This window comes from Rhipicephalus microplus, chromosome 1 (genome assembly GCF_043290135.1).
Source record: "Rhipicephalus microplus isolate Deutch F79 chromosome 1, USDA_Rmic, whole genome shotgun sequence".
Lineage (NCBI taxonomy): Eukaryota > Metazoa > Arthropoda > Arachnida > Ixodida > Ixodidae > Rhipicephalus > Rhipicephalus microplus.
The window spans coordinates 274873775-274897761 of NC_134700.1; the positions used below are offsets into that span (position 1 = coordinate 274873775).

Genomic DNA, 23987 nt, shown 5'->3' on the forward strand with positions numbered 1-23987 from the left:
CCGCACAGTATAGTTCAAGCACTGCCTTTAAAGTTGGTTTAACCATTATTTATTACCTTGTTGCATGGATGACAAGGACTGTGATTAGAAATGCATATACGAACTGAGCATTTATGAATAAGAAAGACACACAAAACGAGTAGCTAAGTTACGTAATAGCCTTTGCAGCACAGTAAACTCGATGAAGCAGATCGTGCCATAGGAAGTGCAAGCACTTAACTTTACTGCTCCATCACCGTCTTGGAGGTTCGTGGAAACTACAGTCGTGTATGCTAGGAACAGGTTTGTATTAATGCAAGGCCTGATTGCATGGTATTGTGCATGGTTTAGATACGCAGGTGATCAGGTCCTAATGGCAGGGGGATTAAGTGTAACTGCCCCACGGAAAAAAGTGAGCTTATCCTTAGGAGGCACCAATCAGCCGAGTAGATCGATGTTCAGGAAACAAATTTCAGCTTGCTATAAAAGCAGCCCCGTGTGTTGCTTTCTCTGTGCTCCTAAGCGCGGCACAGCAATCAAAACATTCGCTATAAACAAGGTTACCCTGACTAAGCTAGCGCCACGAATTCTTGCACAAATTAAGCGCCACATCAAAAATTAAGTGCATTGACGGAAGCCAAAGTTTCGGTTTCTGTACATGTTGCCACAGAAGTGGGTGTGTTCATAGAGTTTCCTAAAATGGTGTGTTTACGTCGCTGAATAACAAAATGTTCTATGATGATGCCCGTTTTCATAGCATACTATATATTGCTGTGCTAGTTCTTTATGCACCACTTCTGTTCACGAAAGTGCTTTCTGCGGACGTCCGAAACCTCCGAAGGGCGTCGCTACTGTATGCGCCGTGCGCTGCCGCATACGCGCACCAGTCGCTCACTCGATGAGTCAACAATGGTCGAAATCAGTCTTGCACGGGAAACGCATGATTAAATTTTTCGTTGGGTATGCTGTAAGAATCGCTATTTCTAACGGAGACCCTTCGTCAGCCTATTGGGGCTGTAATTAGCCGTGTGCACATTAGTGCTTATTATAGGCGCAGTGCGCGTTTTTTGGGAGACAGGGCTTTGTGACAAGAGCGATAACCACGACGGCTGTTGACAGGTGGGTGTGTGGTCATTGTGGTTGCATTAAGCAAAGTTATAGGCGAAACCATGGGCACGAGGCTCTGTAATGTATAGCCTTGCATGTCGCTTCAGAAATGATAAAATGAAAAGCATTTACGTTGTTCACTCCGCATGGTAAAAACAAAGCTTGCCTATTTGTTGCTTTTGTCTCGGCTGCTCTTCCACTCCAGGTAGTGTCGCAGCGTGTTTGTTTGTTTTTGGTACAGCGCGTCGGCAGTGCCAGCTGCCAATGTTGTTCATGCCTTGGCATGCATTGACCACGCAGTTGCTCGATCAACGACTACGCGAAAAAACAGCGCGAATTCATCACGTCTTTCGTGTAACGGCTTGGCGAGTACTTGACAGAGTTGAGGTAGTGCTTGTGTAATATCCTTTGTGTAGTGCTTATGTGTTCTTAACTATCAAGCTGTGTTCGTCGCCACTTTTAACAGTTGGCGTAGTTGCGATAGCTTCCGCATCATTTCTCATGACAAGCGCTTGACCATGGTTAAGTTGGGGCAGGCATGCAGCATTCGGCAAGTCGGCACCTCATTCCGCAGAAGCTGTCGACTTGCAAAAGCTACAGTTAGCAAACCTCACGACTAACTCATCCAGTCCGCCATACCCTCTACAGCACGCCTAGAAAATGAAAAGTCTTGGTTCGTGAAACATAAGAATCTATAACTAAATAATACTATTTAATGATGTAAATATTGATGCACATTTTATTTTACCCCCAAGGCCGAAGTAATACAGAGGGCATTTGTTGACGGTACATACAAAATGAAAAGAAAGCAGAGCAGCCAAGACAGTTAGTTAAAACAAAGAATAATTGATAGGTAAATTAAGTCCGAGAATGATGATCTTCAGAATGGACGAGTGAAACTTTGAGCGGACCTTAATAGCAACAATCGTGCCGGGAAGGAGGTTCCATTTTTGAGAGGTTCTGGGAGTGAATGATTCGTGACAGCTTCTGGTATGGCAGTGCATTATTCCAACCTTATGGACATGATCAATGCTGAAATGTAAGGGCATGATATGAGGTTATCACGCCGGTGGGAATTATGGAATAAAGCAATAAAATAAAGTAAGTTATGGAATAAAGCAAGGCGTTGGGATGAAAGGGGAGGAAGTAATGAAGAGTTTTTCATGGAAGTTACGCTTGATGTCAGACTGTAGTTGCTATAAATGAAACGTGTAGCATTACTTTGAATTAGTTCAAGTAAATGAATATGGGCTACAGAGCGTGGGTCTCAAATGGATGATGCGTAGCCCATTTTACCCCTAATGAATGTTTTGTACAAGATTAAATGAGGTAGAAGCAGAAGAGAAATTTTGCCATGTATAACCTAGCATGTGGTTAGTATTGTGAATTAGCTTATCAAGTGTAATGACCAGGAAAGTGTTGAGGTTATGTGGACACCAAGGCTGCCGTGTCTTGACCTGAATATATCGCGCTACGTGCATGATACATTCAAGCGTGCATAAGGCAAACTGCTTGCCAAGTGTTTTTATTTCACTTGTCATCAAGACTCCCATGTGGGAGCCGTAATGTATTTTTCTGCTTGTTTTCAACTTTTACTTTGGTCACCTTTTACTTCACCTTCAACCATGCATTGTCTTCTTTATTACTGCCTTACACTAGAAAGGTCATTGAAGGTACTATAAAAGGGGCATGGCATATTACTACTATTTAAATAGATACAACCCTCTCGCTACTTGGTTTTGAAGTACTGTAACTATTGATTGCAGAGAACAGCAGGAGGCGGAAGAAGTGGGTATGGCTGAGCGTCTGTCCTTTCTGCCCGTGCTAGACTTGGGAACCACAACGGATCTGGACAAGTGGCTCATCTTCAGCAATCTTGACAGGGCCTTTGTGTCAAAGCTGCGATTGGCATGTGTATTTGGCAGCTCGGGCAATGAAGCTTTGGTGGTCACACAAGACGATGATGTTTTTGCACTGGGATCTAACTTAAGCGGCTGCCTAGGACGCGGCGACACACATGGTATCCTTGAGCCCCGAAAAGGTGCGTGCCATTATTATTGTCAAATGCGAGGATATGCTCACAGATAATGCATTGCTGCAGTTGTCTAGCGCCTTTTTCTGACATTAGACATCCGTGCTAAAAGTAGGTATATTTTACTAAGTGATGCTATTATTGTTGGCTGTATAAGACTGCTGCATTGATTCATTGAATAATGTACAGTTCTGGTCTTTTAACATTGTGAATCGTGCTAGCAAACTGATGTTCACGCTTTTTAAGTGCTGAGAGCTTAAGTCGGCGAACTCACTTGTTAGTCAAGCCCCGCCGTGGCGGTCTAGTGGCTAAGGTACTGGGCTGCTGACCCGCAGGTCGCGGGTTCGAATCCCGGCTGCGGCGGCTGCATTTCCGATGGAGGCGGAAATGTTGTAGGCCCGTGTGCTCAGATTTGGGTGCACGTTAAAGAACCCCAGGTGGTCGAAATTTCCGGAGCCCTCCACTACGGCGTCTCTCATAATTATATGGTGGTTTTGGGACGTTAAACCCCACATATCAATCAATTATCATCACTTGTTAGTCAAATCAGAATGGCAGCATTTACCTCTCTGCATACCTACCATGATTGCCACTTGTTAGCTATGGCACTTTTATGCTAAGAACAAGGTCTTGGGTTAATGCCGCGCGTCAACTGCTGTGTTCTCGTATGACTGCCGTTTCTCGTTACCCTGTGGCGCCTTTGAATGGCGTAAACCATGAATATCTGTTCTGCAGTGGATGCACTATGTCGGAAGGGTCTGCACACTCTAGCGTATGGCAGCGGCCCTCATGTCCTGGCTGTCACAGAGAGTGGCGATCTGCTTAGCTGGGGCCACAACGGTTACTGCCAGCTGGGCAACAATTGCAACACGCAAGGTCTCGTGCCATCCTCAATATCGGCAGGCCTGTCTCATCGTGTGGCACAGGTCGCTTGTGGTTCACACCATTCACTTGCGCTGACCACCAATGGTGATGTGAGTGATCATTCCTCGAAGAATTGCACTTAGTTTGTGTGTCCTCTGTTAAAGTTGGCATTTTGTTAAGCCCTAATATGTAATATAAAACAGTGCCACTGTCTGTCTCCTTCTTTCTCTTGTCCCTCGTTATTGGCGCTGTTTTTTATGTGAACCTAATATGTTCCTAATTGTTTAAGTCATTTGTAAAGCTAGTGCTTATATATTTGAACACATACTTAGTCTATTGAACCTTGGGGCTTTTGTAGGTAATCTTTATTGCATGGTGTTTTGTCTGGCCATATTTTGTCGTTTGTAACCCTAGCTGTTAGTGAGTCTATGCTCATATTTTACTGTAGCAAAGTAGGCCCAATAGGTAGGGATTTATTTACAAAACATGAGACTCGCAAAAACGAAACACCATATCGGGTGAAAAGCGAAGATCTTGTGTGTTGTTCCTCACTATTTTGCTTGTAATTCTCTTAGCTTTGTGCATGCACAATGGCAACTTGTGGCCTTGGTTTTCATGACAGAACGTTATTATCATCGGCCAGGCTCTTTTGTTACACTCTTTAAGAGATGCTATCTGTTGAAATGCAAGGTCTGAGTTTGTCCAAATCATTCTAGAAGCATATGATTCTGTTGTATTCGCACTCGTGTCATATTTCATTGTGCTGAGTGTTTGCTTAACATACTAATCTCAGCCCACAAAGTGAGCTCGTCGACAGCATTTCCACATTTTTCTTGCATTGGCAGGTGTATGCATGGGGCCAGAACAACTGTGGGCAAGTTGGTTCCGGCTCAACCACCAACCAGCCTACACCTCGCAAAGTGAGCTCGGGCATTGGTCAGTGCAATTAACAATATTCGACTCCACTGGTTCCCGTTTGCATTAGCGTATAGCTGCACTACATAACAAGCATCAGAGTTTTTTAGTGTAGTCAGCTTGTCATTTTACATGCGTAGCTAGGAAACTTTGATGGACAAGTGTCAGGAAATTTGTTGCTTGTTTTTAGCAAGTGCTATATTGAATTCGCAGTCATGAGAAAACTGGAGTTTTGAGCTGCATGCACCATTTGTTAATATTTTGGGAACAATATCCTTTTTTATCATCAACTTGCTAGGTTGCTACCCACTTGTTAGGTCAAAGCTACCCACTCTAACAGTTCAGCAGATAAGGAGTCATGCTGTTAGCTCCAGTACACGAGTTTCATTTCTGGCCACAGTGGCCACATTTTGGTAAGGGTGAAGTGTAATGACACCCACTTAACTGCATGTAGGTGCACGTCAAAGAAAGTCGGATGATCGAAATCAATTCAGGCCTACCTCATAATGGTATTACAATTCTGGAATGGAGAACCCCACAAATTATTGGTCATTAAAGCTAAAGATATGCAAACTTAATATGTACCACAGTTCACTTTCACTACACCATAGTTTTTAACAAGCACACTGATTTTCATTCTTCAGAAAATGTATATAATACAGGTACAGTTGAACCCGCTTGTAACAATACTCCATGAAAATGCCATTGTTATAATTGCTATAAATTGGTTGCACGAAAAAAAAAAAGCAAGTGGAAAGTTGGCAAGGTGGGGTGAGAAAATTATATCAAATGAGGTACGCCAATAATGCATATCTCATCTCATCACATAAGAATAACGAGGCTGCTGATTTTTCGGACATGCTTTGAATTTCGAACGCTTTCACAACACAGGCCTTATAGAGCCAGTGTATGACAACTTCAGAAGTTTTGAATGCTGAAACCCTTGCAAGTCTCAACTTTTTACCCTTAATGTATGTCCTAAAGTGCATTAGGTAACAGAAGCCACCGCCGCACTAGCGCTGCAGTACATTTTGAAAGTCAGCTTTACCTCAATGCTCTAACGCTGTCCGGGAAAGCATGCTGCTAACGTGAAGGTTCGCAAAAAAACGGAGTTATGAGCGGGCGATCAGTAGCTTGAATTTTTTTCTTTTGTTTGTTTCAAGATTTTGCATTCCATTAACTTTCGGCATGGACACCCAAGAGCCAGAATTCATTGTTAGAACAGATAATTCGGCATGTGGGCATTGCTGTAAGCGGGTTCTTTCATTAATAAAAAACATGCAAAAGTTGGCTTTGCAGCAACTCGGTAAAACCTCGGGGATCTGAATCTTGCAGGGTGGCAAAAAATATTTGTATCCGAAATTGCTATCACCTCAAGATATGGAATACAGTTGAGCCCACATATAACAGCCCCACTTAAAACGAGCTTTCGCTTAAAACGAACAATATCCGCGTGACCGTGAAAATATACACTGGTTCAATGGCACAAAATCGCACTTACAACGAACGTTTCTGAACGCCGCTGATCGGTTACAGCGAACAGAGTCGACGCTCTGCCGACATTCCCGGAAACCACTTTCGACCATCGATCAGGCATCGGCGAGGTGCCCATACATTGTTTTTGTTAAACGCTGACCCTGCCTTCGCGCCCCTCTAGTTGCCACTCTCCCCGACCGCTTTTTGTTACCCACTCCTCTGTCCTTTGTCGTCCCCCCCCCCCCCCCCCCCGCTACTCTGAGCACCCCGCATGGTCAGACAAGGCCCGTGTTTTCACACTGCCACCGATCTTTCGAAGACCAATCAGCCATCTACTCTGTTTTTGACCGCTGGGTACTTTCGTTGGCGTCGCTGGTCTGGAGTGACCAGACCATTTGCCAACATCGTCGGCCACCGACTGTATTCGATCATCTGCGTCTAGTGCACGCGCGTACGCTACCCCATCGACTCTGATAATTTACGATTCATTTCGTGTTTAGGACTTGTTCTCACTCACTTTGCACTCGGCTCAGCGTGCCCTTCACACGTGTGGGGAAGCTAGAAAACTGTTGTTAATTTGCACGGAACGAATCGCGAAATATCGAAGTTCTCGAGGCCATGCGAACCCGCCGGCGCAACAAAATGATTTTTTGATCACGGCCGCCAATTCTTTGAATACCGCCGTGTGCAGCTGTCCAGGCGGCCGTGCTTTGACTTCAGCGCGCAGGCACTCTTTCAAGTTTTTCTATGGCGAGTTGCGCGTTTCACAGACCTTTCAAGCAAGCTACCCAACCTGCCTCCTTCCTGTTGTAGTGTATACGTATCCCGAAGGATTATGGCCAAAAGCGTGGGTTCAGTCCTAGCGAGCCGCAGGGCGCACGTTAACCATCGCCTTGGCGAGAACACGATACTGCTCACGGTTGCAACACTTTATTGCCTGCGGCAGCACCAAAAACGCAGTACAGAGTTCGTTGCAAAGGCTCGGCGGGAAAACAAATGGGCTTATCCACGCCACAGACGAGAATTACTACACAGGGGTGCCGCGAGCACGTCTCCGTGGTAAAAGTGATTCACGGAGACATAGGGACTAAGGCCCGGTTGCTCGAGCGAGGGCAAAGGCGCTCGCATTGGCTTCGGAGAGATACGGGTCGGCGTAGCTTGACCACGCTCTAGGACACCATACCGCTCTTCGACCTAGCGAACGCAAAAATGCAACAAAAGGTGAACGTCACTGCTAGAATATTCATTTCTGCATTCGTCCATCGATATTGTGAGCAAGCTTTTTAGCTGGCTTTCGGTTACTTTGGTTAACAATTGCTTTTTAGTGTCTAGCCATCAACATGGCATAGTCATCGACACTTTCATAGTTCAAGTAGTGGCTCTTCACACTTTCTGTAGGTGGAAGACGTTGCATCGGTGTAGCCTGTGGCCAAACATCTTCTATGGCCGTCATGGAGAATGGAGAGGCAAGTGAACTAGTTGAATTGAAGCTAGTTTTTTTTTTTTTTCTGGCCATATTTTCTACAGTGTGGTCATGAGGTAATTGTATTGGAAAGTCTTTTCCCTGAGGGTAATTCAAGCCATGGCAGCACCAATGTGGTAATGTTGCAGTGGTAACCAATGTTACAGTGGTAACCGCAGTGTGGAGTGATAGTTTTCATCCTACAGGACACTTCATGCTGTACCCTATTTAATTCCATAGACTACTGCAAGCTATTTCTTTTCTCTCTCTCTCTCTCTCTCTCTTGCAAAAGCCTTTTGTTCTTGTTTTCATATATGGAAATTCTGTTTTCCAGTGGCACAACCTAAATATAGCTGTGTAGAAATATCTTTGTCTGCCCATTTATATAAGCAGAAGTGTTATATAAGCAGAAGGTTTAGCATAAAAGCATGTGCGACATTGTGTTTTCAGTATTGAATTTTCTTTTAAATTTGCATTTCCTTTATTAACAATGAACAGCAGCGTATACCGGGTGAATTTGCATTTTCTTGTATTAATTATGAACAGCAGCATACACTGGGTTGAAATGCGAACACGAAAAAGACGACACAAGCACTGATCTGGTGTGCGCTGCTGTTTATCGTAAATAGGACTAACCTACTAGCCCACAAATACATTTTAAACCTTTATTGGATTGTCTTTTACACTCTTGTAGGATGCGTAGCCAGCTTGTCGCCCATATTATTGTCCGCTAGGGACGAGCTTAGTTCATTTTTGTCAAACTGTGTTATGAACAATTGAAAAACTGCTCAGTAGCCGCAATAAGGTGCAAAGAAGCACAAATAGCCACCCTGATCACAATGGATACTTCACTTTCACACACAAAAAATAAAAATCCGTTGCTTTCAGGTGTTTGGCTGGGGCTACAACGGCAATGGACAGCTTGGCCTTGGTAACAACGTCAACCAAACCAGTCCCTGTCGCGTCACTAACTTGCAGGGTGTTGTCATACACAAGGTGCGTGTACTCTCATATGTGTGATGAGCATTTTCAGTAAGCATTCTTTAAGGAGGGCATGAGAGGCTCATTTCTCTTGATATGCATGTTTAGTGAAGTTCCAACATCATGTTCAGCCTGTTCTATGACCACTGCAGAATGAAGGCCTCTCTCAATTATCTCTAGTTAGCCCTTTCTTTTGCAAGCATATTTTATATTATGCTTGTATTTCATCATATGACCCCTCTGCCACCTTTGGCTGCTTTTAAATAGGAACATTTCTACGCTGTAGCTATAAAATGCACGACTTTTAAACATTTACATAGAATCATCATCATCAGCCTGACTACATCCTCTTCAGGACAAAGGCTCCTATGTTCCGCCAGTCAACTCTGTCCTGTGCTGCTGCTGCCAATTTATACCCGCAAACTTCTCAATCTCATCTGCCCACCTAACTTTCTGTCTTCCCCTAACCCGCTTGCCTTAGCTGGGAATCCAGTTAGTTACCCTTAATGACCAGCGATTATTCTGTCCATGTGCTACATGCCCAACCCATGTCCATTTCCTCTTCTTGATTTCAACGATGATATCCTTAACCCCGGTTTGTTCCCTAATCCACTGTGCGCTCTTCTTGTCTCTTAAGGTTACACCTACAATTTTCCTTTCCATTTCTCTCTGCGTCGTCCTTAATTTAAGCTGAGCCCTCTTTGTAAGTCTTCAGGTTTCTGCTCCGTAGCTGAGTACCGGCAAGATGCAGCTGTCATATACCTTCCTCTTGAGGGATAGGGGCAATCTACCTGTCATGATTTGAGTGTGCTTGCCAAATGTGCTCCACCCCATTCTTACTATTCTAGTTACTTCAATCTCGTGGTTTGGCTCCGCGGTTATTACCTGTCCTAAGTAGACATAGTCATTTACAACTTCAAGTGCACTATTACCTATCTCAAAGCGCTGCTCTCTTTCGAGGTTGTTGTACATTACTTTCGTTTTCTGCAGATTAATTTTAAGACCCACTTTTCTGCTCTCCTTGTCTACCTCCTGAATGCATAGCGGCAGCCTAGCATGCTTTTTTTGTGACCGGTGTAGTTGTCGAACACAAAGAAGTGATGTTCTTTGCATCTTCTACAAAGTCAGCTCAAAAGGACTGAACACGGGAAAAAAGGACACAGACCTCGTGCTCCATAATTTAGCACTGATTCTGTGCAAGATGCATCAAATCCAACTCTCTCACATTTCTACCTTGCTGCTTCTTGTGCAAACAATGTGTTGTATCATTTACCTATTAGTATTCAGGTTGAATAAATGTTCAAATTATCTCAAAAATCCTCAGATTGTCACAGATTGTCATTCAACTTATCACTTGAGCTATGTTTCAACTACTTATTTGCTCTGTATAGAATACCACATGTTCAGAATTGATTTGTTTTGCTGTAAAATGGTTCAATAGTATTGGTGATAGGCATTGCAGTTGCGGCCGTTCATTGTAAATACTATGAAGAAGCTCACTTTTATATTGGCTTCCACATACAAACAGGTTGTTTGTGGTTATGCCCACACCATGGCCCTCTCTGACGAAGGTGTGCTCTACACGTGGGGTGCCAACTCCTATGGTCAGCTTGGCACGGGGAACAAGGCAAATCAAGTCAGCCCTTTCAAGATGCCCAACGATATTGGAAGGTAACCACATGCAGCCGCGGAAGCCTAAGCACAAGCACTCGCATCACACTGCCTGTTTGTGAGGATCAGCCATCGGCAGCATGTCGTGTTCTCGGAGATATTGATGCGAATCTTGAAAGCCCTAACGCGCCTTCACGTGCTTTCCTGTTTAGATCACGGATGGTATTTCTGTCACACCCCTCTCCGATGCGTTGACAGATGCTACAGTGCTCAAAGCAGCATCTTACACGTGCCACCCAAGTCGGTGCAACTCATGTCTTCAAAATCGGGCATTCGATGAAGGGGCGATGACGACCGAAAGAGGAAGGGGACGGTCTTGGTCAACATGCACAAGTGTCGGGGAATGCACACACTTGCCAACTCTTCGATTTGTGTGGAAGACTCTAATTTTGAGTAAACCTCCCGAAAAGCAGCCCCTGCACCACACTACTAGTTGTCACGGGTCGTTACCGTGCATGCATAGTATGTACCAGTGTGATTATTGACAAAAAAAAAAACCGTACTGGCAGTCATTTAGACTTCTTCGTGATTTTGCTGTGAACCTAGGAAACAAAAAATGTAAACAAATGCCACCATTCTGTCGTCACCTACTCGTTTTTCATGTTTACTGTATTTGCAAGGCTAGTGTGAAGCGGTGCAGTGAATGTTTGAATGCTTTGAAAATTCGAACTTGCTTCGCTTCGAATTTGAATTATTTAAAATTTCTAAGTATACGAGATGAACGAATAGGTGTATATTAATGCGCATATAACCCCTGTAAAGGTGGTTTCACAGTAGTAAAGTGCTAAACCGTAAAAACACCTACCCTGGAGAAATTTGACTCTCGCGAAGGTAAATGAACATACTTCCCTGACATCGATTCATTATTTTTTCAACTTTAAAAGGTTGTTATAGAAGCTTATATGCTTCAAGTATAATAAATTTTAATATGTAACATATTTTACAGGTTATCAATTGCATTCTACCATAAGTCGAATTATGCTCTTATTCAAAGTTGTTTCCAGTTTCCTTGAACAAACAAAAAAAAAAAGACATTTGCACAGGTCCTGTTTCAATTTTTAAATAATATTGCTCAGATTAATTAGGTCATGACAAATATGCCCATTTTTATTCATAACACGTGACATATACTATTCGAATTCTATTCCCATTCATTCGACGATGAAGGCAAAAACCCTATAGGCCCATGTGCTCAATTTGGGTGCACGTTAAAAAAGCCCAGGTGGTCGAAATTTCTGGAGTTCTCCACTACACCGTCTCTCATAATCATATAACGGTTTAGGGACATTAAACCCCACATATGAATCAATCAAATTCAATCGACCAAAATCGCTATTCGCTTCAAACCAGAAATTCACTATCCGCACAAACATAGATTTAGCAGCATCTTTGTTTTTCTGAATGGCCTCTAATACAACTTCGGGGACTTATACTGTAACTTCTTATAGTGCAAAGCCGATTATACAGCACTATTTTTTTAGTGTAGTTTATCTGCCTGTAAAACATGTAAGCATAAAGCTCAAATTAATTTCAACAACCATAATTTTAGACATCTTTGTACATTAGCATTACTCTTTATACGACAGAGCTGCAAAGGCTTTGGGTAATCAGACATGTCCAAAAAGTTTGTTGCTGACTTTATTGTGAATCTGGAAGAACGGCAACTATTTTTGTTTGGTGGTATACATAATTCAGTGAAATATATGTTGCAGGTCGTGTGATTCACTGCACAACGGTTTGTTCTTCTTACTATCTGTATGATTTTTCACATTATACACAGCTGTGTTGCAGTGATGCTTACTAAGGCATGTAATTATGGTCCGCATATTGTGAGACCCCTGCTTAAGGTGGGACACGCACCTTGCCCATTTCTCCTCTATGTCATGTAATAACTTTCTTCAGATTAAATGCCCTTTTTTACTGTATGTGCCACTGGGTTCGAATGTATCTGTGTCAGCTGTGTGTAGAAATCAGAATTTGATTGAATGGCTTTTAACTTCTGTGCCATTGAAGTGTAATGCCATAGTTTGTAAGTTTGAAACAAAAGTATAGTCAGCTGAAGAAGGGACCCGTGAAATAACCAAGTCTGTCAAATAAAAAAAAAAGCGTTATTGACATCATTAGTTACTTTTTGTGCCTAATGTTTCCTGCATTACTTGACTCTAAAGATCACTTTGTGCTGTGTGAATACCTTTTGCCTAGTCTAACCACTGTGAAAAAAAAAAAAACTATTTTTTACCTTGTATGAGGCACTCACATTACTTATCATTTTCCCGTCTAACACACTTCACAATTTTGCCATTTTGCAGGATTGTGGAGATAGCGGCATCACACTACAACCATATCTCAGCTGTGATGACCCAGACATCGCGCGTGTACATGTGGGGCCAGTGCCGTGGCCAGTCTGTAACCGTGCCAACAGAGACCCCCTTTCACTCTATTCATGATGTATTCGCCTGTTTCGCCTGCCCCACGGTCACATGGAAACCGATGGTTTTAGGTACATACATGCATTACTTGATGCATGTCATCGTATTCGCTCTTACAGAATGGTGAATGGTGGTAAACCTTATACCAGCATAACAAGGGCACTTTTGATCATGAGCCGAGCTGATCTAGATCAGATTTCTTGACCACGATCAATTATGGTTGCTGCTACGTGGTACAAAGTAATAATATAGCACAGATGTCAGTCATAACGCAGTCATAACGGAGCCAGATCTGTGTGCACAAATTGCCATTGTCTTGATCCTGATCAGGCCTGATTGGGATCAGAATGACTAAATGTCTACTAAAAGTCGGCGTGTAGCAAAACTGCTGTGGATCAGCCATAATCACAATGAAAGGTTCCTGTTGATGCTGATTTAGAGCTCTAATTGAGCCATTATTGTTCAGGCTATTTATTGTGGCTATGTTTATGCTGTGTGTGCATAGTCGCTTGTCTTCTTACTGTGCATTTTTTTCTCTCTCTCTCCTTCACCGTTTAGACATCTGCAACCCGAACACAGTTGCGAACAGTGTGAAGGCAGCCTTTAATGATCCGGTAAGTTTGCGGCGGTAGTTGTGCAAAGACCTCTCGGTACATGTTCCCCAGTCATTTTCCACCTCTATCATGCGAGTGCCATAAAATATGTGCGATGAGTGTTGCAATGCTACGTGAGCAGCAATTTCCTGCAGCTATGCTCCATCTCAACACTACCGTTCAATGCTACCAAAGCTACTGGGAATAAGCAAGCCACACGCTTGCACTGCAAAACATAGTTGCAAATATATTTACGTAAGAATTAGCAGGTTTATGACCTTTGCACTTGTTTGGTACGTGTTTCATTGTATCTTGCCAGCAGCTAGCAGCAGCAAGTAACTTAGCAGCACATTGCAAGAAATCTCACTGTGATGCCTTCTTTGAAAGAACTGTGGTAGCCCGCTCTAAAGAAAAAAATCTACCTGAAAAATTTTAGAGACTGAATGAAGATTATGTAAGAGGGTGCGGATGCTTGTGGTAATGCTGCTATGATCACTTCACTAGTGGCTGAAATATATTTACCTAAGAATTAGCAGGTTTATGACCTTTGCACTTGTTTGGTACGTGTTTCATTGTATCTTGCCAGCAGCTAGCAGCAGCAAGTAACTTAGCTGCACATTGCAAGAAATCTCACTGTGATGCCTTCTTTGAAAGAACTGTGGTAGCCCGCTCTAAAGAAAAAAATCTACCCGAAAAATTTTAGAGACTGAATGAAGATTATGTAAGAGGGTGCGGATGCTTGTGGTAATGCTGCTATGATCACTTCACTAGTGGCTGAAATAGATTTCGGGAAAATGACAAGCTAACTTTGTTTCTATCTCGATTTCGTGAATTGCAGCATTCTCTTTCAGTTGACCTTTTTCTGCGCGTGCTTGTTTGACCCATCTCTTTCACGGAGCCTCATTTGTTTTTTTCTCTGCATATAATAAATCAGTTGTTAGTTAGTGCTCGTTGCATGCTGTACTGTGTCTTCAGTCCTGTGTCCGTGTTTACTAAGCACAGTTTTAAAGATGAATCGGCACTAACTAACCTACCTTATAGCTCTTTAAACATTATTTGATAATGCTTTTCCATTGTCCTGACCAGATTGTTTCGGCGCGTCTCGATTCAAATTTCACTGCTTCCCTATCACAGGTAGTTCGAGTGTGACGTAACCAAGAAGTCATGTTTCCTGTGCAACAGGCGTGATCAGTTTGATGTTGCACTCAAGATTTCCTGATGAATATGTCTAACGACGGGCAACTTTCGTAAATTTTAAAAACTGGGTATTCTGTAAATTGTCGCGCACTACAACTTTCTAATGTATACAACTGTCCTCAATAATTAAAATGTTGGTGAGTTGTTCTTAGTCGTGTTAATGTCATCTTAGCTGTGAAAAAGTATTTGTGGCTCGACGTAGGGTTTGTGCGAGAAAATGACAGCAGCCTGTCATGGAATTTTTTCGAGAAAATGTTATTGTCTAAAAAGTATATATATGTAATGAAGTATATATGCAATAAAGTTCTTTTGGAATTACAATTTTTGAAGCTTGTTGATATAGCTACAAGTGCAAAGTTGTACAGACATTTTGTTTATTTTTTGTCTGTCCAGACCACCAGCGACCTTAAAATCTGCGTAGAAGGACGCATTATCCATGTTCACAAGGCCGTACTGAAAATTAGGTGAGTCATGGAGGTGTACCGTACAATTAGTTTTGTTATTGTGGCTGTTGTTAAATATATATTATTGTGCATGCTTGGAGTCGTACAACAAGAAATGTAGCAAATACCTAAATACCCACACTTCACAATAAATCTACATGTTGAAAAATGACACAGTAGTAGTAACATGTGCTTGCTCAAAAATAAAATACCTTGTCTTTGCAGCTCGTGTTCCACGCAGGCCACTAGTAGGCTGTATAAAACTCTCAGAGAATTTTCTTGAATAGAGCTTAGTATGAGAACTGAGCCATTAATTGCAGCATCCGAGGTCATGAGTATACAAAATAACTACCGCACTCTATGGCTGCTAGTCTGCACATATATGAAAGTGGCATGGCTGTCACTTGTTCAGATACGTCAACAGCTCTTATAAGCGTAAAGGGGTGTATTTACAGAGTCTTTTGGTACTCAGTAGTCATTTGACTTACATTTCCTTCCTCAAAGACTGTGCTTGCAACTTTTCTATCAAAAATGCTGTTTTACTGACATTGCATGCGGTGCGACCTGGAAATGCATTACTGCCGGATATAAAGCTATCATAAAAAAAAAGGTGCAATGAGATAAACTGCTTGTTGTTACGTGGTTGAACGAAGCCCGAAATATGCGCCCTTTTTTTTCTTAGTGTACCTGTTTCGTTTTCTCTCATTTTTTTTTATCAGTGAGAGTGCCTGAAGTTGTCTCAAAATATAGTTGTTTTTTAAGCTCTAACATGAGATGATGGCTATGGTATTAGTGATGAGCATTGCAGTATTGATCTGCTTTTTGTTGCAGGTGTGAGCACTTTCGTTCTATGTTCCAAGCACCTTGGGATGAAGACGAAAAAGAGTAAGCATGGAAAACAGCGTCGTGGTATCATTATCAGGGCTTGTCTTTTTTCTCTCTCTACATTTTGGCTTTTATCATTTGTGCATTGATTTCAAAGCTTGTTGACAAATTTCAGTTGGACTAGAAAATGAAATGTTCTGGTGTACCTTTCTGCTGTGGCATACATCATAGTTAGTTTTTCCGGTGTACCAGACACACCTTTCTTTATATATTTTCGCTGGTTTCTGATACAATGGTGCATATTATATTCGCAAAAACTTGTGCGATTCTGCATGACGAAAGTGTCAACCTATCGTTTGTGAGTACGATAAACTGGGCCTGAGAGTATTTGAAAAAACCCATCTATTTCTGTAATAATGAAGTGGGTGAGTTCTTAGATGTGTCAGCTACTTACTGTTCAAGCATTGTGGCAACCATGGAGATGGAGATAGATTATGGCTGCAATAAAAGCCATCACCGTAACGTGCATTATTGTACTGTTGAAATTTTTCTTCTTAAACGAAGCCAGAAACTTCATTATTATAACTTCACTGCAGGCTAGCAGTAGTCTCAGCTTTCGGTTGAGTCAGTATTTTTTTTGCGTGCGCGTGTATGGCTACTTAATATAGTTAATCTAACACACTAGAGAAAAACCTGGTGCAAGTGTGATGGGAGCTGGAACGTGTGGCACTCCAGACAGCATGGCAATGACGGGTAGTTCATGGATTTGCTTAAGATTCATCCTTTCAGCTCTGTTTGGCTCAGTGTGACCTTCAGCCGCTGTATTGCTATACAAATTTTAACAAACACTCAGTAGTTCCACTTCACCGCCTTGATTTCAACTGGGTCACAAATTTCATAACGATCCATTCTTTTATTTGAGGTAAACAGCAGCGGTGGTCCAATGTGAAATTTGCGTCACCTGCTGCAGTTCTGCCTCTCTGACAGATGCCTTACTGCGCCCATTCAAGTGCATCTTGTGCCAACTGCACCAAAGATTCACTATTTAGCTAGCCTAAGTGGCACTGGGGCTTTCCTGGGCCAACATATTCTTGGCTTGGGGCCAAGTACACACAGATTTTTCATAATGCCGTGAAACTTGCTCCCCTCTTTGCACCGATGAGCTTTTCCTCGTTGTAATTGGCCCAATCAAAAAATGGTTGTGCGATCTAGGTTACTGACGGTGTGGCATTTTGTCTATAGTCAGGAAAACTTCTTGTTGTTATCATTGTGGAGCTGTTGATAATTCGAAGACAACTGCTAAGCTGCCCATGCAACGATACCATTTTAGGCACCACACACTGTAAACAGTGTCTTCATGCATAGCGATGACTTAAGGGGTTTTACGTGCCAAAACCACGAGGAGTCTTCCTGCAAATTAAGGTTGGGGTGTGCAATGGTCTGATATTTTGCAAAATAAACTGTTGCATTTCAATAGCTCTGTGCAAGGTTCTTCAGCGTACCAATCGTTACTCACTCTAAATGCCCACGGACACAACTGGTACATTGTAGTGTCGCTCGGTTGCATTGTAGAGCTCATTGTGCGTCTTCATTCCAAAACTGATTAAGACGACGGTGAACCAGTGCGCATAGAAACTAAGCCATGAGGACACCGATGGACTGCAGTGAGCAATACACAATGCGTGACTGTACTCGCGTGTTCACACTTTTTTCTAGCAACCTACATCACTCTGAATTGCCGATAAAAAAACTAGACAAGTCTCTTTCATCCTGCGTTCCCACCTAGGCACTTGTTGCAAACCACGTTTGCTTGTGAGATCAGTGCAGATGCTGAATGTCTGCTAATCATGCAAATGGACGCAATGATGAACCTGGAGTGCCACAGCTGTGCGATTTTCTCCCTGTTCAGGCTACAGAAGTGCGGAAGTGACTTGCGGTGGCTTCATCATTAAATCTAGTTTGGATTGAAAAGTTGTTTCTTAAAATAAGAAACTGTGTAAACTGATAAGAAGTTAACAGTATGAAGTCATATTAGTTCTCAGTGCTCACATGGTTGTATTACTACTTTCGTGATACCCAGTTTGAATGCTCAATTTGGTGATTTGAAAAGTGTACTTGAACTTCACCACCATGTACAGTGTCAATTTTTATGAAAGGGAACACCTGAACATGTGGCCCGCACGCTCTGGCGACTGCTTGTAGTACATTCAAGCGAGAGGGATAGCAACCACAGCCTCTATTCCTGTCATCTAGTAGTGAGCACAACCAGTCATAGGTGGTATGGAACCAGCGGCAGGATTGCAACCCGCTCCACTTTCAAGGCGATTACGCCCGGCCTCTTACATAATCGCTTTGAAGGGGAGGCGGTTGCTATCTTGCCTTGCCGCTGGTTCTATATCCCCAATGATTGGTTTTGCTCGCATCTAGAGGACAGGAATAAAGGCTGTGGTTGCTATCACTCCCGTTTGAATGGGCTACAAGCAGCCGCCGAACCGTGCGTTTGCGTGTTCCCTTTTGTAAAAATTGGCACTGCACATTGTTCGTGTTGCGGTGAAGCCTGCATGTAACTTTATTTTAAAGGGCCAGTCAACAGGCTCTGACTTTTTTTTTTACACGCCCAAAAGAGGCTCGGCAATTTATAAAGTAGACCGCGGTGATTGCGTCTTCTGAATATTAAGGCGCCACGCAGCCTTCATTTTGAAAAACAGTTGTCGCGCTCCTTTCCTACGCCTGACCAATTCTCTTTTCACGCGCAGTGACACAGTCGCCGATCGGCGACTTGACATAACATACAGTTCGTTGATTGGTATAAACCAGTCACGACGAAGGGCTACTATTTCCCCTTCCTGTGAAGGAGAAGGATGGCGAGGCTGCATGAAAATTTGAAACCAGCTGAAAGAGATGTTTCAAGCCCTGTAATGTCCTTAATATAGCATGTGTAGCTTAATATAGCATGTAGTTGCAAAATTTTTTTGGCAGCACCTTCACAAAGCAAAAGTGCACATATATCTCTTTATAACAATTTTCGGACCTCAGCATTGTTTACTAGCCCTTTTACAGCCTTATCGATGACCGCCCTCTGTGTATTGTTCTCTTGTTTACATTATAACAGCATTCTGTCGTTGCTCATTCGTAATAAAATGCACTAAAAAGTTGCAGTGTTACTGCTTTACTGGTTCAAGTCATCTCGGGCTCCATTTCGTCTGCTTTAAACAACTTCGAAACCATCTTCTAGCACCTTTGCGGGCAAGAGACTAGGGTGAAGAAAATTAGCACACATGGAAAAGCACAGTCTAATTACTGGTTTATTTTTGAAAATGCATTCGCTGAAAGACCCAACATGATTTGCGCGGTCTCCTCAAGGAACACATCATTCGTGCAAATAACCATCATGATGTGTTTTTATGACGAGTTCATGCAAATAATGTTGGGTCTTTGAGCACATGTGTTTTCAAAAATAAACCAGTTGTTAAATAGCACTTGTCTGTTTGTGCTCTCTTCTTTTGTTTTAGTTTGTTGTGCATAACAGTGCTAAAAGATGAACTCGTTCCACCTAGGCCAGCACATACCCGTTTTTGGCCTATCTGCTGGACTAACTGTTGCCCTCATTTTTAGTGGACCAGTGGCAAGTGTTGCGATTTACCCAATTTCTGTGGCTCATACCTTATAGGCTGCACAGAATAGGCCACTAAGATTACGGCTGCCTTAAACAGCTCCTCTGATAAAAAAGCTGTAGCTTGCTCACTAAGCTCTGCATTCAGGACCAAGCTACAAAGTGTGTTCGAGTGCGTCGCTTGCAGCTGCAGCCTCAGCAGCTTTGCAAGGTGCAGATCAGATAGTGGCTTGTTGAAACATGGTTCAAGCTAGTATACCAAAGAATAAAGGATTTCAATATATTAGTCAGCGTTCACTTTTGTGGTCGTATTATCCAATTTTGTGTGAAATTGTGATTGCAATAAAACACATTAAAATGCACTAGGTCGAAAAAATGTATTATGCAGAATCATATCGATAATCCATCATTGCACTTGGTGTGTGGCATGTGTACATTCATGTAGAGAGAAAGAGAATATAACGGTCGTGCCATGTGTTATTAGGTTGAACTTCAGTTCATGTTGCTGATGTGTATTTTCTTGGCGTTTTTGCGTGCAGCACGATAGATGTTACAACATTCCCATATGCGGTGTACAAGGCTTTCCTCCAGTACCTTTACACAGACGAGGTTGACCTGCCTCCGGAGGATGCCATAGGTCTTCTGGATCTTGCCAACTCGTACTGTGAGGCACAGCTCAAGCGGCACTGTGAGCGCATTATCATGCATGGTGTGCTCGTTGAGAATGTTGCCATGCTCTATGCAGCAGCCATTAAGTTTGAAGCAAAGGTGGGTCTTCGTGTTTACAAGGAGTGCTACACTTTTCTTGGTGCTGATCAAAGGGACTCTCATATCTGGGTATTAATTTGTTGCTTGCATGCCCTCTCCGAAATTTCCAAAAAATATCCATGTTATTTTGTGACTAGTTCTCAATGCAGCCCAGCATGAAACACTTTCATGGTGGAGCTCAACATAAAACACTTTCATATTTAAAAAACATGTAGCTTTGCCTAAAATTAAACATTAAGTCTCAATCACATTATTACATTCATATTGTTGCGTCACAGTGATTTAAATTTGGACTAATATCCAGCAGTGCTGTTGCATGTATGTGCACTCCGGCTTTGTAGGGTTGTCTGCACAGCCACAGATAGTTAGCTCTGATAACAGTGTATGTGTAGCATGCAAACATTGGATAAAATACTGCATCGCTGATAATTGATGTGGAAAATGAAAACTTCACATGTGACAGTTTCATCAAGTCCAGCTGCTTAACTTTCTGTGGTAAGTGTGTTGTGAGCTACAAGCACGTTGCACCCGCCAGTAGCCTCCACCATCACGCTGCCTCCCTAGCGCCATTGCGGCCACTTTCTTGTCAGTCTCGGGAGAGCTCCCGCGGTCTACCCTTGTTACTTAAAGGAAAGGGAAGGCAGTGCGCCCAGTCGAGCGCCGCTTACTAAGGCAGCTTTTTAGATATACATGAGATTAGGGCTTTCTAGAGGGCTAGACGATCGGCCTAGTTGGTAATGCTTAGTGAAAAGTTCTCTCGAGCGCCAGCAATAAACAATTTAGAAAACGCGACTCGGCCACTCTTGTCATTATTCATTCTTTTGGACACCTGTCACTTCTGAGCTTGATTTATGCAGCAATTGGTCATTTCTAATGTTTTCATATATGTGCGTGATATGAAAAGGTGAAATAACAGATGCTGGCATTGTAATCAAATGTTGATGAATGAGCAAATGCAGATAAAAACTCCCTGAATTATGTTCATAGCTGACTACAAGTTGGCCCTTCTCGATTTTCTTTTTAATGTGCCACTTGTTTGACAACTATTATCATTAGAGAGTTGGCATTTTAGAGACAATGAAGTAAGGAGAGAAGTCCATTAAAAAAGAAAAATTCACACCATCTTCCCAAAGGGAATCCTGATGGGTGCAAAGCAGTAGCGTTGTGCACGGGTGGCGTCACAGGTTTAACGGCCCTAACGCGGGTGCTGTGGCGAGTGCTGGAAGACTCCTGAGCGCCACTAGTGGCAGATGTTGCGGGTGAACGGACGAGTCGGCAGCTGCGGCAAATGCGCGGCAGGCGAGGGAGTAACATCATCCCGCACTGCGACGGGAGCGTGACGTAAACGCGCAGCTGCGACGTGAGCTACTTAACACCGCTCCAACACCTGGGGCGTGGGGAGCGAGTTGCGGCATGTTCGTGCGGATGCATGGAGGGACAGAGTTACACAGGCTAGTCAAACAGCTGCTTCACGTCTAAAAAAACGGTGCCAAGTTGGCAGACGAGTCACGTTTGAGAAACCATTTAATGATTCAACAATTTTAGTATCGCATGGCTCTATTGTTCAAGTTCGTTCTGTCATTCTTGAATGCACACACAGTTATAGTTGGCTTGGCAGTTAGACAAGTAGCAGGTGTCTAATGTGACTGCCTAGCCATCGTCACAGGCAAATGCAAACAAAAATACCTTACTGTAGTAGTCGCTGTGTATTCCTTGTTATTATATTGTTTTTATATACGTGCAAAAAGTTTTGCTCGGGCTTTGGGCCCAACAGACTGAGAAACAAAGAGTGAGTCCTTCAGCAGTATAAATATCCTGAAAAATTTGGGGGAAAATGGTTACCTTACTGTAGAGAGGAAAACAAACCTACTCTTTCCACTATTGCTTTGAGTCATGCTGCTGATGCAAACTAATTCAAGTTAACCTTTTATCTAGAATGAATCACACACATTGAAATATTCATTTTATTTTTTTATTGCACATCGATTGCACCAAAACAACCTTAAAATTTGTACATCTACCCACCTAAATTACACCAAGAGCTTTTAAATTTTCTGCAAATAGTGTTGTGCTGAAGTTCAATGTGAAAGATTATCTTGAAAAAGAAATCTGGCACTATTCACAGCTTCACACAATGACTCTCACTGCTGCATTGTCAAGATTAAAATCTTTGTTCTCGCTGAGTTGATGGATGTGTTCATATTGTGGACTGCGCAAGTGTAGAAAGGCAGCCTAGTTCATAGAAATTTCAAAAAGCGGATCAACCTGGCTAACACGGGACAAAGAAGAGACAACATCGCCTGTCTTTGCATTTTCTAATCCTGTTTTTAGGCCTTATTTAAGAAATATTCTGGCATCCAGCAATGTAAGAGTGCTGAGCGATGCAAAAGACTCTTAGCTGCTGCAGTGATTAAAGGAAAGTAGGTGCAACTGCTTGCCGCTTTCCTGTGAAGGACGCGCCCACTGCCATCCGAGGCGCTCGCAGCAGCACGAAGTTAGATCTGCAACATGCCTATAAGGAAGGACAGGCTCTTGCAAAATGAAATGTATCATGTGTTTACCTATTTTTTATTCTCCCTCGGGAGTTTTTCGAGTGCCTCATTTGGCTGTCTCTTAGTTTATTTTATTGATCGACATATTGACACCACGCTAACTGAACCAGGACAGATGAGAAAACACAATGCAGGTGCTGTGTTACTCCTCTCCTCTGTCACTTTGCGCTGTGTAAATGTATTGATATTGAAACACCAACTAGCCCAAGCTCCCATTCTATCGACTTATCCTATTGCCTCATTCTCTGAAATACCCGCCGCGGTGGTCTAGCGGCTAAGGCACTTAGCCGCTGACCCGCAGGTTGCGAGACCGAATCACGGCTGAGGCGGCCGCATTTTCGAAGCAGGCGAAAACGCTTGAGGTCGGTGTACTTAGATTTAGGTGCACGTTAAAGAACCACCAGGTGGTCAAAATTTGCGGAGCCCTCCACTATGGCGTCTCTCATAATCATGTGGCGGTTTTGGGACGGTAAACCTAAACAATTATTTCTCTGAAATCTATTAGGTCTTGCTTTCTGAAGCGAGTGTCAGTGTGGTGCTGTATCCTCTTTCAGGATCTGGAAGAATTTTGCTTCCGGTTTGCTATGAACCATCTTACTGCAGTGGTGCAGACGGACGCATTCCACAAACTCGAGGAGTCTGCAGTGAAAAGTTTCATCACAAAGGCTGCTGTCTACGGAGCATTCAAGTACTGACAAAGGATTTGTTGAATATATAAATTTACGTGACCATGTCCAAATACCACCAATGTTGTGCAAGCCATAGCACAGCTGCACTCTTTTAAAGCAATATGCACGGGTGTTTTGGGGTATTATGTCTGTGATATTTTTTTAACCTTGATGTGTTTTATCAAACCAGTGTTTTCTTAAAAAATAAATGCATTGTGACTATGTTTTTTTTTCTGTGAGTGTCAATTCAATATTGCCGCAAGGCAGTCTTGCAGTTAGCAAAACTTTGACGGGTGGTCTAAAGAAAAAGAAAGCCACACCAGAAGACAATTTTTACCATCTTTTCATATTCAAATGACACCTGGAAACATTGACTGGTCAACTGAGAACCTGTCAAGTGTGTATTTACACT

The 23987-nt window shown here is 42.7% G+C and overlaps 1 protein-coding gene across 2 annotated transcripts; it reads left to right on the top strand.

Moving 5' to 3' along the window:
- Positions 1 to 854: 854 nt before the first annotated feature.
- On the top strand, positions 855 to 23801 carry LOC119188210 (RCC1 and BTB domain-containing protein 1-like). Of its 2 annotated transcripts, none has more exons than XM_037436144.2 (13): positions 855 to 939; positions 2853 to 3127; positions 3854 to 4092; positions 4828 to 4918; positions 7772 to 7839; positions 8724 to 8831; positions 10345 to 10487; positions 12797 to 12987; positions 13475 to 13530; positions 15100 to 15170; positions 15981 to 16034; positions 20127 to 20355; positions 23462 to 23801. In XM_037436144.2, the coding sequence occupies exons 1-13, from the start codon at positions 878 to 880 to the stop codon at positions 23600 to 23602; spliced, it is 1728 nt and encodes a 575-aa protein (XP_037292041.2). In that variant the 5' UTR covers positions 855 to 877; the 3' UTR covers positions 23603 to 23801. The 2 variants fall into 2 exon arrangements, with proteins under 2 accessions (XP_037292041.2, XP_075751098.1); XM_075894983.1 differs by having other exon boundaries at positions 894 to 1098.
- Positions 23802 to 23987: the final 186 nt, after the last annotated feature.